This window comes from Rhagoletis pomonella, unplaced genomic scaffold (assembly GCF_013731165.1).
Source record: "Rhagoletis pomonella isolate Grant_MI unplaced genomic scaffold, Rhpom_1.0 Rhpom_scaffold_00005, whole genome shotgun sequence".
Lineage (NCBI taxonomy): Eukaryota > Metazoa > Arthropoda > Insecta > Diptera > Tephritidae > Rhagoletis > Rhagoletis pomonella.
The window spans coordinates 61,642,719-61,659,840 of record NW_023458559.1 but is presented as its reverse complement, the minus strand read 5'-3'; the positions used below and the strand labels follow the sequence as shown (position 1 = coordinate 61,659,840).

At 37.2% G+C, this 17,122-nt stretch overlaps 1 protein-coding gene across 1 annotated transcript in view; it reads right to left on the bottom strand.

Annotated features, from left to right (window-relative positions):
- Nucleotides 1-14,707: 14,707 nt before the first annotated feature.
- LOC118740169 (cationic amino acid transporter 4-like) overlaps nucleotides 14,708-17,122 on the bottom strand; it is a 2,623-nt gene continuing 208 nt past the window's right edge. The window contains exon 2 of the mRNA XM_036471665.1: nucleotides 14,708-17,116. Coding sequence (XP_036327558.1) covers nucleotides 15,590-17,116 — 1,527 coding nt within the window. The 3' untranslated portion in view covers nucleotides 14,708-15,589. The remainder of the gene's footprint in view (nucleotides 17,117-17,122) is intronic.

The following is a 17,122-nucleotide window of genomic DNA, read 5'->3' as shown; positions in this document are numbered from 1 at the left end:
TATGTATTTGCTACCACGCGTCCTTTGTTGTTTGGACATCATATTTTACGCCAAGAAAAAATTAAAACTGAAAAAAAAAATAAATAAATTGGGAATCTGATCGTTAACACATTGGCTGCTGGTGACTTTTGAGCGCGTGTCCATAGCATTTGCATGCCGTTGGGTAATCCAAAACCATCTTCCGTCTGCTCAGCTCATCTTCTGAATACCTCATAATTTTGCTGTTCTTTCTTCTCGCACGCGTCGTCCATTGTCACCTCTTTAAAAATGCCCATACAACAAACAGGCATTAAATAAGCAAATATGTATACATTTTACTTACTACTCGTTTTAAGCGGATTTCGGGGGTTAGTCCGTCCTGAGTAAACTAAGTAAAACTAATACACGCCCCTAGAGTACACGTGCTTAGCCAGCGCTTAACAACACTTAGGCGCGCATATGGATGTTTGTACTATAAACACAAATGCAGACTGCGTCAGCCTCCGTCCGACACCACAATCCTCGCACTTGAGTCGCTCGAGCGTTCTTCGCTTTGCTCTTGTTATGTATGTATGTGCCTTTTGTGGCGTTGTTTAAAGTCCATTTTGGCAATTGTTGCGAAGTGCCACCAGCCAGCCAGCCAGCCGGCCAGCCGGCCTTGCCGTCGTCAATCAGCAGCACGTCTGGCATTCAGCCGCTATGTGTGTAGTTCTTTTGGCTCTTCAAGTGCCTACTCGAACGCTCGTTTAGCAGCAGGCAGATGTCAACAACAATTACTCCTACACTCACTCCCAGTGCGTGCACTGTACATATGCAGATTTCTTACTTTCTGAATGCTCTCAAATTCCATTCTAGGGTAGACAGCGTCCTCTTAACCTTGCCTCATATTTCGCATTCAAGTGCTATTTGCCGGTCGGCGGTGGTCCTGTTTAATATATTACAAGTATTTCCTTCTCTTTACGTTGCTCTGCAAAAAAAAAATAAAAATACTCGTCATGCAAAATATTCATTTGAGTGCTGCATTTTTTGAAGTACCCATTCACCTTTTGTCACAGTTTGCAGCAATGCAACAATATTTATATATATATATGTATATTTTTTTTTTTCGCCAACTTAGGTCCCACTTAAGTTTTATTATTTTAGTTTATCGTGTTTATTTAGTTTACAGATTTCCTTGCGGTTTAAGGAAATGATGCAAAAATAATGCATTAAAAAACCAAGAAAAAAACAATAGAATTTTCACAAAGTAGATTTTATAAAGGCAACCTCACTTCTGCTATAGTCGTTTGCTTCGATTACACCGTCCGACAAAATTTAACTTTCTTTTACACCCATGAAAAATTGCAGAAATTATTTAGAGACAAAAATACCCGTTTTTTTCGTTTTTCTAGATCAAGTCTTTTGTGGATTCCATTTGAAAAAGCGACGCTTAACAAGACCTATGCAGTTTTTAAAAATTCAAAATGGCGGATACAATATGGCAAATGGATCTTTATTAGATCCGACGTTTTGAATTTTTAAAAACTGATTTCAGTTTTGTAATCAGCCACTCAAAGAACCTTTCTGATACTTCAAAAAAAAATACATCCGCCATATTGTATCTGCTATTTTGAATTTCTAAGAACTGACTTCAGATCCGTGATTACCGACCCCGAGTCTTATGAAGTGTGAAAAATCACAATATTCTTTTGACCAATTCAGCATAGGGGGAGTCAAAAGTTTGTGAGATATTTTTTAGAGCCAACGTGGGTTTGAAAAATATCAGAAGTTCATGACAAATTCCACGTAATGGTTTCAAGGGTGTAAACAACCCAAGAAGAATTCAAACTGATGAAAGTCTGTCCGTCGATCTTTGTCTTCATGGGCCCTTATTACTTTTTCTGAGGGACACGCGTTTTCCACAAAATTCTTCTATAAGAATGTAATTAAGTAATCAAGTTGAAAAATTTTTTTCTGTGAGAAACCCGTAAAATATAAAGCCATACTGCACTTAAGAGGTACTGGAAGAGGGGAAGGGCGCCAAAAGACCTTTTCCGATGCAAAAATTTTGTCAGAAAATAAAGCAACAATCAAATGTATTCGAGATCGGAACTGCTTTATGCAAAGACGAAGGAGGAAATCTGGTAAAAAAGACCTCCAGAGAAGACTTTAGACACGCACGCTTTTGAATGGCGGCCATAGGTGACGTGTTTGATGAACCCAAAGCAATACATATTGCAGCAATATTAAGACTAACCAAAAAGGTTAGATCCGATAAGTCTTACACTTATTATATTTTCATAGTGCGTTAAATCCTGGAAAATACCTTCGACACACACCAACTCCTTGTCGATTTTAAAGCCGGTTTTAACAGCGCGAAGAGAAGCTGCCTCGTCGACGCAATGTCTAAATAAACTAATACGGTTATGTAGAGTGACGTTGACCACATCTTTTAACGTCGTCCAAATTGGGAAGGAACTCTCCGCGCAATTCCAGCGGTTTTGGACAAGGCGACTCAGTTTCTTGCGACTTCTTCAATCTGAGGTTTAGCAGGCGATATTGAAATGGTCAGTCTCAACACCAGGGCTAGAAGCGCTGCATTTGCCAGCTTTTATACGGAAGCAGAAGAGATTTTTCTAGCAGTGTACAAAACACAGTACCTATCTCCAAGGAAAACACAAAGAACTTTCGCAGTTGTTACTTTGAAGTAGTGAAGTAGTCTATGGCTGCATTTGTTTATTCATTCTGATCGTTTGGAATAAACTTTTTTGTTTACTTATTCTTTAGAACGTTCCTGATGATATGCTAACGTATATTTCAAGCGCCGTCAGTTTATTCCGGCTGTGAAATAATATTATCCGGAATGTATAAAGAAACGCAGCCTATATAGTCAAATTAAAAAGTAGAGTACTTTTTCAACGAAAAAATCATCACCTTTTCTTTTATATGGTGCAGAAACATGGACTATGTCGAATAAACTGTTCTATGAGAAGTCCATGCTGATGTTTGCTTAGGCAATATACATAGGTACCGAAGAAGATGGAATGAGGAACTGTACGAGCTTATCCTCGACATGGACATAGTTAAGCGCAGAGCAATACGATTTGGGGCATGTTGTAGGCATGAATGAAAAATAGGCGAAACAAAATTATAAGTAATCGATCGGGATAACTGAGATTTGGGCTCAACTCTTCAGCAAACGTTCGGAAATCTACAAATTACAAATACAAATATCCAATTTGAAGTTTATTTTAGATACCTTCAACGATTAGCTACATAAATATCGCCGTTCGCTTAATATTCACTGAAATTACGCAACTTTCAACAACCATTTGATTTCAAGCCCATAAAACTCTATGCTATTGATAACTGCGAAACTGAGCTAGTAGGCTCGGTATATATATGTCTGAAACGCCCATAACGTGATTTCTCTATAATCCTTAAGCTAATAAACAAATCATTAAACACCTTGCCATGCATTTGAGGAGTAAATATTTATTCCAAGTATACTCAGCCGCGGTCTCGCTGGCGTTGTGGTAAGCAGTGCGCGCTTCCACTCTGCAGCGCCTGGGTTCAAGCCCTGGTCAAAGCAACATCGCGAAAAATTTCGAAAAAAGGTTTTTTCTTAACAGCGGTCGCCTCCCGGCAGGCAATGGCAAAACTCCGAGTGTATTTCTGCCATGAAAAACAGCTTCTCATAAAAATACAATCGCCGTTCGGAGTCGGCGTAAAACTGTAGGTCCCTCCGATTTGTGTGACAACATCAAGGCGCACGCCACAAGTCGGAGGAGAAGCTCGGCCAAACACTAACATGTGTGTAAGCGCCAATCTATTATTACTATTCACTGCTTTTATTTTCACTTTGCTCGTACCACTAAACTACACAAAACGTACAGTAATATCCTTTATTTACTTGCCATATCCTAAATGACTACAGCGTTTTTTTTTGTTGCTATATTTTTCTACGAATCTAGTCAAGCAGCTGTTGCCTCAAACCTTTTCGGTATTTTGCCACATTGACAAACTCACAGTCAGCGCCATGGCGCGCTGTGTCAAGCAGTCAAGCAAGAGGACGACGGCTCCTTGTAGAAGACAACAGCGGTTGCTATAAAATTAGATTTCAATTTGATTCTCATTTTCATTTAGCCGTTGTAGTTGGTGTTGCATAGCATAAGTGGAACTGTATTCGTATATCAGATAAGAAATTGTTGTTGTTTTTTTGCATCTGAATAGGCATCCTTTTGTATGTATGGCTGTACGTCAAGACACAGGAACCACCTGCTTCCTGATGATGTTACTGCTGTCGGTTATGGTACACAAGTTCGATTGTAGAACACAAGGAAAGTGCGTGTATTTTACACTTACCTTAAGAAGCGCAACAACAAATGTTACTACTTTACTAGGTATATAAAGGGTGGCCATATATTGTTTTTTTTTTATATTCAAAAAATGAATTGTATATTTTTCGTTTATTCCAAATAGCAGACATTCCCATTATTTATGGAACACGATCTCATTCATATGTCTGCCTCGGCTGGCTTCGCATGAACGGAACCACGCACAAAACAAGTAGCGCATATGTTTAACACAGTTTTCCAAGACCTTAGTTACGGTTTTTGAATCTATCTCACGAATGTTAGCTTCAAAGGCCTGAATTGTTAAAAGATTGTTCGCATAACATCGGTTCTTAACGACACCCCACAAAAAATTCTAACATGGCGCACCATCCTGCTAAAACCAAAGATCTTCCCAGTCCATATCTTCCATTTTCGGCTTAAAAAATTGTTCATCATGCCTCTGTAGCGTTGACCGAAATGGCGTTTCCGGCGGCATTAAAAAAATATCGGCCAACGTTGCCACCTCTTCAAAATCCGCACCAAACTGTCACTCTCTCAGGATGCATTGACTTCTCGACGATCACATGCGAATATTCCTATCCCCGGATGCGGCAGTTTTATTTGTGAATATAGCCATCGAGATGAAAATGTACTTCGTCAGAAAATATGATTTTTAGAGCAAAATCGTTGTGCAATAAGTTTGCATTATTTCCTAACGTTTTTCAATTGGTGTCAGTTGGCACAGAAGAGAAATGACTAGCGTGCTTTGTTGGACTCGGCCAAAATCGCTCAGGCGGTTACAGAGCCAATCAAGAAGATGATTTTCTCTCAATATTTCCATCGGGAAAGAGCTGTCACTGTCAGAATAACATATAAATTGAAAAAAAAACACTATATGGACCACCCTGTATGGGTGTGTGTGTAGTTAGTTATAATGGGAAATACTTAGTTAATAAGTTCGTGGAGGCAACCAACCGAGTCGACAATCTATTAACTGCAACATCCAACCAACCAACCAGCTAAATAATTTGTGCGCGTCAGTGTGTCAAAGCAACAGGCAGCCAACAGCAGGCGGAATGTCATTGTCGTTGCCAGCATGGGGCCGAGTAACCATGGCCTTGCCACACCAGGCGTGACGCGCACATAGATACAAATTTCTATGTAGTTACAAGATTTTGTTGTTGTGATTTTTCTAAGGAAACTGTTACATCTGTTGGAACTTCAAAGCAATTGCAATGGCTTTGTTGGCGCATTAGGCAGCGACAGAGACAAACTATCGAACAACGTTCATAATGAAAATGCCGCTACGATGCACTATTCACCTTGCTGTCTGCACAATTTTCACAAGCACTGTATTCCATGCAAATCGTTCGTGCACTACCCGATTCTTTGTTAGAATTTTTGCATAAAAATTGCAAATTTCCTGTGAATACCTTGTTGCTCAGACTTTTTGTCCTGCTGTGTTATTCGAGCAAAGCGAAATGTCCTTTCACCGCAACCCAAGGATCCACTGTTGGCCATCTGGACGGGTTTGTTGACTCTTTTGAACACTTGTGCACATATACTTTGTTCGATTTGCGAAAACTCGCTGCGTTATTATAGAAATTTGCACAAAAACAAAATTAATGATGTCCATACAGAGACAAATGCTTAAGTGTAGCGTAGAAATTCTCCATTTATTGAATTGAATAAATGCTAAGTAAATAAATAAATAAAGCAATTTGTGGAATTAGAGTGCTGTTATTCACCTGTATTTATGTCCATAGAAAATACTCTCTTGTTCATAGAGGTCGTTCTCTATTCAAGCGGGGGATTCAAGGACCAAGCTAGATTGATTACATAAAAAAATTTTTTTTTAACAATATAAACAAATTAGCTTTCTAAGCAGAGATTTCACCGAAAATTGGAATCTTCTTCAAAATAGAACAGGCTGAATGCTGTGCAAAAGAATCGTAGTTGGTATCGATGGTTTTATACAAAAAAAAATTGGATGTATACATATTGAATAACTCAGTGAGAGGGGAGACCGGTATGTTTGCATATATGTATAAAAAAAATATTTACTTGATCAAAAAATGGTGGGTAGGCACTGTAGCCAATTGTAATCATCTATTACCACGTCTGCTTAGTTGTAAGCCATGCAAAGTCCACAAAAAGGTCCGAAAGCATTGTATGGAGGATGCTTCAGACTAGGCCGAGCATACTTTGAAGTGTCTTCAAATTATAACTTTTATATGTTATTATATGGCAGTTGAGAAGTGCATGTGGAAAATTTTCATAAATTTAATGAAGGAAATTTTTGCATATGCAGCAGTACATAACATGCATTTAGGCGCTTGGTGTTAGTAGTCGCGCCTAAACACATAAGTACATATCCCTTTCGTCGTTTGAAACCAAAAAAAATTTCGTTATTCTACTCTGCAAATCACTCCAATTGTTCAACCGGAGTTAGATCCTTCTCCATTTGAGACTTTCGTTGTGTTCGAAGATGCCCTTGCTTTTGCCGTAGCATTATCTGCTGTACTTTCCACACAGTCAAGCCTACATAAGCTTTATATTTTATGCAGTTCAAGATTTGTTTGGGAATGTCAAGTCTCCATAAATTTGGATATCCATTACTCCCAAGATCGCATCGAATCAATAGGCGCAGAACCTTCTGTTTCGCTGTGGATTAAAAGCTTTTTAGGCTACAGGAAAATAAGAGCGGAGTGGAACGTCGCTAGGGTAACCAGACGGGCATGCAGAGGCACACCGCAAGGTGATGTACTCTCACCCCCTAATCTGGCTACTAACGGTCAACAAATTACTAAAGGAATTCGAGGGGAAAGCGCCCAAGCTAGTGGCGTATGCAGACGCCATAGCCGTAGTAGTAACAGGGAAGTACCTAGATACTATCAGTAATGTAATGAATAGCGCCTTTAAAGTCATTGGTCAATGGGCATCTCGAGCGTGGTTAGGGGTTGATGCAGACAAAACTGACCTTATACTCTTAACATGAAGATATAAGGTCCCAGTGTGTAGACCCCCAGGCTAGGTGGCACCGAGCTGTCAATTGAAGACCACACAAATTATTTGGGAGTATACTTGGACAGTCAGCTGTTGTGGAAGTGCAATGTTGATAAAAGGGTAAAGAAGGCCAGTAACACCCTTTATGCATGCAAAAGAATGCTGGGAGTCACTTGGGGTCCGTCACCTGCTCTGACGCATTGGTGCTACACAGCAATAGTCAGACCAATACTGGCGCTTTGGTGTTGTGGTATGCCCCGAAAAAGTCATCATATCTCGGGCCAATGGAGAAGGTTCAGTGACTCGCGGCGCTTTGCATCACGGGAGCGCTGAAGTCCACTCCAACGAATTCTCTTGAAATTGTCCTCAATTTACCGTCCATTGCAGGTAGATTGACGGCCATAGCGGAATTCAATTTCAGAGCCTTTAGGCACAGCTCAATTGGGGCAGGAAACACAGGCAGCCTAGCTTTAAGTGGGAACGGAGGTTTCGCACAACGATTGAGGAGGATGGATAACGTAAGGGAATGAAATCTAGCCGTAGACCCCTAAATATTTTCAACGGGAGTGGGTGCCGGGATTTACTACCGAGAACCGAACGTCAGGCAGGCAGTAAGGTTACGTGACCATTGCAGCATATTTCAAGGAGACGTTTTCGCAATGGGGATAGCAGCAGAGCTGGCCTACACCGAAACGACAATCAATTTAAAAGTTAACCTATACGTAGATATTCAGGCGGAAATTAAGCCAGTTACCTCGTATAGTATTTCATCCATAAACGTCCTTCGCAGCCGGCAAGCCATTATTGACAGGTTAGCCGCCGACAGAAGGCGGAATATCTATTGGGTGCCCGGCCACAAGCGAATAGAGGGTAATGAAATAGCAGATGAGACTGCCAAGAACGCCACAAGTCTATGTACGAAAACGGCGGATGCAACTATACTCGTTTCTTCTTACAACTGTCAAAGAAAGACTGCAGAGTTGTTACCGGATTGCTTACGGGAATATCCTGGTGGCTGCTCATGCCCTAAAAAATGGGTATCACTAGCGAGGACAGGTGCAGGAAGTGTCATTCGGGATACCATGGAATCCTTGGAGCATCTTCTCTGCCGATGTCTTTCACCCTACTAATTCGAGAAGTTTGAGGACTTCTCAAAAGTAGGGCTGAAATTTCTACTTAAATTCGCAAAAAAAACGTTGACATCCTTTGTTGCGCAACGCTAAGGACCTACCGGTCTATGTACGGCTCACGCCGGCCAGATTAGCTTAACTTAACCTAACCTACTCCCAAGATCTTGCATAGAATCAGAGACAACTGCAACTATTCATTGTACTGTTGTACAAGCAAAGGCTAAAAAAAAAACGAAAATCCTTTAAAAAATCTTACAAAAGTCTCGATAAAAAAGGGACTGAAAATAACCGTTCAATATCCAGACCTTTATTTCTAGATCATTTCAAAATCCTTACTTTTTTATTTTAATTTTTTCGATCAAGAATAATCGTTACATTTGGTTTTTTTATTTTTTTTTTGTTCAAATTTAATCGTTATAAAACTCTTAAAAAAGTTAAATTTGATCGGAAAAACAAAAATCCAATTTTAATGGCTAAATTATCATTTCTATTATAAAGATCATAACCGTTACGGTTCCCGAAAACAAAAAACAAATAATTTCACTTTTTTTAATCGACTTCAAAAAAACAAGGAGGGTATGAATTCGTCGGAATATTTTTTATCAATCTGTATGAAAAATAGTTTTAAAATATTTAGTTTTGACGTTCCTTCTTTCTTGTTCTAAATATTAAAAGCCTAAATTGTAAAAATCATGAGCCATAACAAGCCTTTCCGGTGTTGTGGATTTCAGCTTTAAAACCGTGATATAAAACTTACAGCCGAATAGATCGCGAAAAGTCTGAAAATCGCTGAACGTTTGAAAGGCTTAGCTTAGAGCTTTAGTCTAATATTAGCAAATCTATACCGACATAAGCCCTACAGAAGTAAAATGCGTAGCGTTTTCGAATGCAAGCATAATAGCCCTCTTCAAAATTGCAAAGGGCAGGGAAAGTGCCTTTTTTGCCTTACTAGAATGTGAAATTTTAAGAAACGTAGACAGAATTTTCTCACCAGTTTGCCTTTATTTTAGAATCGAACACGTAAAGGTTACAATTTTTAGTAGAAACGAAAACACCATTAGAGAGTGGCAAAAAGAAGAGTGGCGACGCAAAAAAATTTGGAATAGTAAAACTTGTCTAATATCTGCATAGAAAGAATACCATATAAAGAGTTAGACCACTTCGATAAGGTATCCCCATACTTTTTTGATGTGTTTAACTCAGCTGGAGCATAGCGAGCAAAGAAGTGCCGAATCGATGGCGGTTAATGACGAACTGACAGGGGCATCAGCGCTGAATGCAATGATAGAGTAATTTTTAGCAAAAAAAAAACCGACTTCAAAAAGAATATATATATATCTATATATTTCATGACCCAATGATCGTATCTAAACCAAATTAGTATGGGGCCACCTCTGAGACAGTACCCTTGCAAACAGAATTATTGAAATCGGTTGACGTGGTGCAAAGTTATGCGGTAACATACATAAAAAAAAAAAAAAAAAAAATATTCCGACGAACTGATAACCTCCTCCTTTTTTGGAAGTCGGTTAAAAAAGTTGGACCGCCTAACCAAACAACGTACATTTTATATTGGTTTTTCGTGATCCGCTGACCTGATGTTTTGAATATCGTGTGCGATATGTACCTTATAGAAAATAACCACTTACTCAATCTAATTTAAATAGCTTATACCGTACGATAAAAACCAAAACATTTTGAAACACACGAAACAATCAATATACTCACGAAACTATGGGCCAAGTGTGGTTTTTCTCCCTGACGCACAGTGCTTCCCTCTCATATAAAATATGGGCATAAATATAATTATGAACGGACTTTTATGAAAACGTGTTTCTAAGTGAAATTGAGGACGTCGTAAGCATTTCGTTTGACAAATGTTATTTTAGTTAAATTATATTTGATTTAGCAAATAGGTGGCAATCCACTTAAATATATTTGCAAACTAAAACCTTCTTACACCTATTTCGTCTTTCTCCCTTATGGTGATACCTGTCCATTCCAATACCTAATTCCATTAATTTAAATAGAATTAATTTTTTGAAACAGGTGGCAACCCTCCATGTAGTTAAGAAATATACCCTTTCCATACCCATTTCGATTGAGAGCCAACTTTTATTAATTAATTTAACTTATAAATAATTTGAATTTATTATTTTAACTGATGGCAACTCTTAAAAAAAAATAACTTTATTATCTACAGGTCAAACGTTTTGATCTCACACCTCATTTTTGAAAATCGAAAGAAGCGTGCAGATATGATGGCACTGGAAAAAATTAAAAAAACAACATTTTAAGCATTTTTGAAAACCGCATTACTTCAAAAGGTACAAAAAGAAAAATAATAAAACATAACTTATTTTTACATAAATTTTCTATTCATTCCATTAAAAGTTACCATTTTTTGAACATTTTTATCAAACAAATTTTTCTTTCTGGAATACAGTAGGGACATCCTGTGTTTGACTTTATTTCAAATTTTAGTTCTGTTCTCTGCTATATAAGTATATGGAATTAAAAAACGTCAAACCAACATCACCCAATTAATCACATTTTTTTAATTTTTCCAAAGTCCTTTTAAGAAAAATCCTGACGTCAGAGTGAAAAACTAAAAACGTAGTTTTACTATTTTTGCGAATATAATACGCAAAAGTTCCTTCAAGTCTTTTATGAGTTTGATTTCCACAGTACTTTCCAAGGAGTTCTAAAGAAATAAAGATTCACTTCCGTTCACTGCATTCTTTATTTCCCAAATGTATATTTGTGTCTATGTACGTGTGTGTATTTTTTGTTTATGCTTAAATTTGTTTAGTAATTGTTGCTGGTTACATTTGTTCATAAATTCCATAAAAGAAAGCAATAAATAATTACTAATCATTACACATTTAGCTAAATATACATATGTATTTAATACTTTAGTTTATTAATATATTTAAAGATAATAGGTCTTTACACAGGCATGTTTGTATGTATATATGTATATGAATGTTTTATTGTATGCTAGTTTTTGCGTTGACAACTACATTATTATGTATGTAATTTAATACATATTTACTTGCATGTATTATTTACATATTTATTATATTTATTGTGCGAGTAAATACAGAGAAAAATATTTGCAAATCGCTATGGTGATATTGATTATGAAACAAAGTATTTGATATTTTTAAAAGCCCATAATTTAGTTTCACATAAAAAATTGTATTTGATTTATTTGATAAAAAATTTGTTAATTTCTTTTTCTACATGTTTTTTTCTTTCGAAAAATATAGTCAACTCTGCACGCTTGTCGGTCCGATTTAGGTTGTTTAGCAAATCGCAAATATTTTCCTCTTAACAACGCAGTGTTTTTCCTTTATTTATTTTTATTTGCTGTTTTGTAAGACAAATATTGGCTAAAGTGTAGACAATTTTACCGTTGTTTTTGAGAAAATACATGTATTTGTATGCATGTATTGTACACATTTCAGTGACATAAAATACAAATTAATTTTTTTGTTTTAAATCTTTATACATAGTTTGTTTTGACCTGAAAAAAAATAAACGGCTTTAACTATGACCTTTACAATTTCAAGCGAAAAAATGCTAAAAAATTTGTTTTTGGCTGTGAAAAGGAAAAAAACCATTAGTCGAGTTATTTTTTGTACCCCAAAATATTTTGCAAACTTTTAACTTAACGGAAAATTTTGGTTTCCAAATCCGGGTTTTATTTTAATCCATATGAAGTCAGTTCATCAAAACGCGTAAATGCCTCGTAACCACGTAAACTTGCTTAATTGTGTATGGTAAACCGTTTTATTTACGCGGTGGCCGCGATTACGAGGCATTTACGGGTTTAGATGAATTCCCGTATATTTCTTTTAGTTTTAAAAGTTCGTTTCTAGCAAAAGTTCGTTTCTAGCATCGTTTCATACACGTATGTATCTGTGGAAATTTTAAGGAATAGATTAAGTCCTGTTGGACCCTTTTTTCTGCAAAGTATTATTTCGTTGGGTTCCTATTCAAAGTAAACACACTAGCGATCAAAACTGTGTGAATGGTTATTATTTTAAATATCAATGATTAAATAATTTTTTAAATAAATTTTTTTATGCTTTAGGCAAAACTTTGAAATTTATTAAAAATTCAACAAACTACGCGTATCATAAAAATTTCTAATTTTTCAGTCTCAATTTTTTTTATAAAATTTTTGGATATGCAATAGGGTGGTCCAAAAACAGTAAAGTCGGAATGGTAATGCTCTCACCCCCTAGGATTGCGCTATATCGAAAAAAAGTATAACCCCATTTTTTTATTTTGAAATCAAAAAATATTTAGAGGTCGCTCAAAGCGCTCAAAGTTTTCCATGTATTTTTATATGGGGGAAAAAAACTTTTCGTAGAAATGGTATAGAATTCTTGAAAATCAATATTTTTCGATCGGAAAACTCTGGTTCTCTTCAGGAGTTTTTCAATATTAATACTCAATTACTAATGCTGTTCTATTGGTCTCCCGTTTGCATTTTTCGGGCTTTTTGAGGGTTTTTGGCGGACCTATATAATAAAATAGTTGCGATGAAAAAATGGTTAAATAAACAATTGGGTATTATTACTGGGAACCTTCTTCCAATAGAAAAATTATGATTTTTTATAATTCTATACCATTTCTACGAAAAGTTGTTTTTTCCCCATATAAGATAAATGAAAAACTTTGGGTGTTTTGAGCGACCTCTAAATATTTTTTGATTTCAAAATAACAAAATATGGGAATATTTTTTCGGTATAGAACTATCCTAGGGGTTGAGAGCATAAAAATTCCGACTTTACTTTTTCACATGCATTTTTGGACCACCCTAGTATACAATCTACAAACTTTTTCTGACGGTTTTTGCGGTTTTATTTTTAATTTTCTATACACAAAATTTATGATTCTATGGAAAATAGTGCAACAATTTTTTTTAATTCGCGCAATTTTTCAACCGCATACCCAAACATTTTCTAAAAATTTCCATTAAAAAGTTCAAAACCTTGAAGAAAATTCTTTTAATTCTTTATATAAAGTTTGAAGCATTGATTTCTACGGTTGTGGTTAAAGAATCAATAATATTTTCATAAAAAAAATTTAAAAAATTTCAATTTGAAAAACACCGCGAATATTAAAAAAACATATAGCCATTACCTCAATTTAATATCGCCAGTGTATGTAGTATTTAAAGTACTATTCTCTCATCAAATTTGTGATTTGTGATACCTTTAAAAAAAAATTAAAAAAACGTACTAAATTTATTTGAGAAAGTTCATATATATATTCAGGTATAACACCATCTAAAATCAAAATTTCTAAGATCGCCAATTTTTTTTTTTTTTTTTTTTTTTGCAGAAGTCCACAGATACGGATCGCTCATTTATGTACTTCAACAGTGTCATAATGCAAAAACAATACAAATATTCAGCTAAGTATGCAGAAGTGACCGCTACAATTCAAAATGTTAAAGGCATTTTTCTCGAGTTTCGCTTTTTTGAGTTATTGCACTATTGAAGTAAATGAGCGATATGTATGTACGTACATACTTATGTACATACATACATTTCTAATACCTTAGAAACTGTAAAAATCATAGTTACCACCTCTTCTTTATATATATTTTTTAATTTTATGTTTTTGAAATTAAGGTACAGTGTGCTTTTATGCTTGGAACTATATTTTTTTATACTTAGGGCAAAAGTATACTCATTAAATTTTTTGTTGAAAATTTTCGAAACAACTTTAGAGCGGTATTCACACCGATAAAAACAAACTTTGAAAAGGAATTCTTACCGCCCAATTCTGTGTTTTCTTGATAAATTTTTTGTAAAGAAATTTTATCAAGATTTTTATCAACCGCATTCTGTGTCAATATTTATAAAACAAAAAGCTCTACGATTTCCACATGAGTGGAACTGATTTCATTGTCACATATGAAAAATATGAATTTAAAAACAAAAAAGCTTTTGACTGCCGTAGCCGAGTAGGTAAGGATATGTCGATTATAATTGCGTGTGTCGCAGGTTCAAATGCTGGCACATGGAGTATTTCATTGTTAGAAACAGATTTATTAATCAAATAGCATTTTCAATCTTGATAGTTTATCAAGAAAAGAGCTTTTGATTTCTGTGCTAGAATACCAATTCTTGATAAATAATAAAAAATTTACAAATTATAAAGATTTTCAATTTATCAAGTGCAGAGAATCGGGCTGTTTCTTCTTTAAAAAAATCAAAAACTATAACATTAAAAAAAATTAGAATGATGTAAAACGGAAAACCTAAACTTCAAAATATCGAAAATATTGTTGCTAAACGAAGGTTAGTTTAGAATTTGCTTCAACTTTTGGATTAGTTTGGATTGTTTTATTTTTATCTTTCAATTTTTACGATTATATCCACACCAAAAAGTTATACTAAAAATACCAAAGCAAAAATCGTACATAGCCTGGTTAATCATTTTGTAAACACTCGTATAATGCATAAAATTCTAATTGGCTGGTCACTAGAATTTTAGAATTATACTTTTAAATTACTTTTTTCTTTTTAAATTATTACATCACCAAACCGCTGCGAAAACCACAAAGACAATTGATATAAATAAATAAATGCAAAACTTCATACAAATAATGTCGAGACTTGTATGTTCATATGTATGTATGTGTGTATGTGGTTCCTACTCTGGACTTTCGTGCGGGCATTGAATATAAGCGCCAGCAAAGCCAATAAATTAAACAAGCTCGAACCTGTGTTGCGCCCGATACGTCATGGAAAGATTACTCATGCGCCACTCTCAAGAACACAATTCGCACTTGGGCGCTCCCAGTGGTGTGAGTAATCATGCGGCGAAAATGATGAAAACAGCCAAGAAAGCTGTATTTATGTATGTACATATATTTTTGAAATTTAGTAAATTTGTGATCCAAAGGCAGTGGATGCAGTAATAAATTTTGTAAAACAAAAAAAAAAAAAAAATCCAGTGCAGCCGCACTGAGCGCACCGAAAGTTCATGAAATTATTTTTCGCCGAAAAATAAAAACACCAAAAACTCAAGTTCTTGTGGTCGCTAGTAAAAGCAAAAAAATGAAATCAGTTCAGAGTTTAAAGGCCCCTCGAAAAGGTACACGAAATGAAAGCACGCTCTCTTCCGATCAACTTAAGTCTGTCCCTCTTCGTCCAATTCATCCACGTCCTCCTCCACAATCGGCTTTTTATCGTCCATTTTCCTGCCAATAAAACGCTGAAATACTGTTTTCTTAATCAGATCCGCTCGCCCACCACCACTGCCCAAACTAGTTGTAAATCCACCGCCTGTGGCGCCCCAGTGTGACTTGCCTGCCTCCGTTGAGGTCATTAACATCGAATAGGATGAGCAAACCTCACCCTCCTTGCTGTGATGTATGCCGTACAGGAAATAGATTAGCATGCCTAGTGCGACCCAAATAAAGAAACGCAGCCAGGTGAGCGCACTCAAGTGCACCATCAGCACAATATTACAGAAGATGCTTAGCGCCGGCACGAATGGGACGAGCGGCACTTTGAAGTTGAGACCACGCGTATTCTGGTGATGCACCCCAATGACAGCGACACAGGCGCCCGCAATGAAGATCATAAAGCCGTACAGCAGTAGCGCCCACCATGTACCCGTGTACAGCTCCGTCCAGGATACTTCAAGTTGAAAGCAAATGGCAAAGCTGAGCACTGAGAAGAGTAGCACCGCAGCCGACACGGCGGAGCCGGGTTCAAAGCGTCCCAAGAGCGGTTCGAGCCACCGAAATTGCTGCTTCAGTCGACCGGCAAGGGCGCCCTCGATCAAGTCGCTGGTGGGCGAAGCGGTGTCGATGCTCAATTGCGAAGTATTGTCGTCCTCATCTTCGTCGGGTGTGTCGGGCGCGTAGATGGCATTCTCTTGGCTAACCAGCGGTCGATAGCGTAGTATAATAACGCTGGCGGAGACAATGGTATAGGCGAGCAGCGTGCCAATCGACATGAATTCGACGAGCTTCTCCAAATCGAAGAGCAGCGCGAGTGTGGCGCTTAGAAAGCCAGAAATAATAAGATTGAGAACTGGCACCTGCGTTGTGGCGTTGATGCGGCCAAAGCAACTGAAGAGCAGCCCATCCGATGCCATGGCGTACATGCAGCGCGGTAGAGCAAACAATGAACCCAAGAGTGTGGTTGTCATGCCGCAGAGCGCGCCAATCGAGATCACATATTTCGCCCACAAAAGATCCATCTGTCCGAAAGCCTCTGGCAACGAAGCCGCTGGGTTTATATCGCGTATCGGTATCATTAGCGTAAGCGCAGCCGAGACCAATATGTAGCCCACTGTAACAGCGCTGAGCGAGAGTAGCGTAGCTATCGGTATGGAAATAGCAGGGTTCTTTGCCTCCTCCGACGAAGTGGCAATGGAATCGAAGCCGACAAAAGCGTAGAAACAAGTGGCGGCACCGGCAATAACACCACCGAATCCGTAAGGCAGGAAACCGCCTTCTGCCTCAGACCAATTTCTTGCGTCCGCATACCAAAAGCCCAGACTAATTACCAAAATCATAACAGCAATATTCACCAGCGTCAGCAAGCCGTTAAAAACGGCTGTGGCCTTCACGCCGATCCCCAATGTGGCGGCATAAACAAGACATACCAAAAAGGCCAGCACATCGGGATAGCGCGCGAATAGTTGCTCATG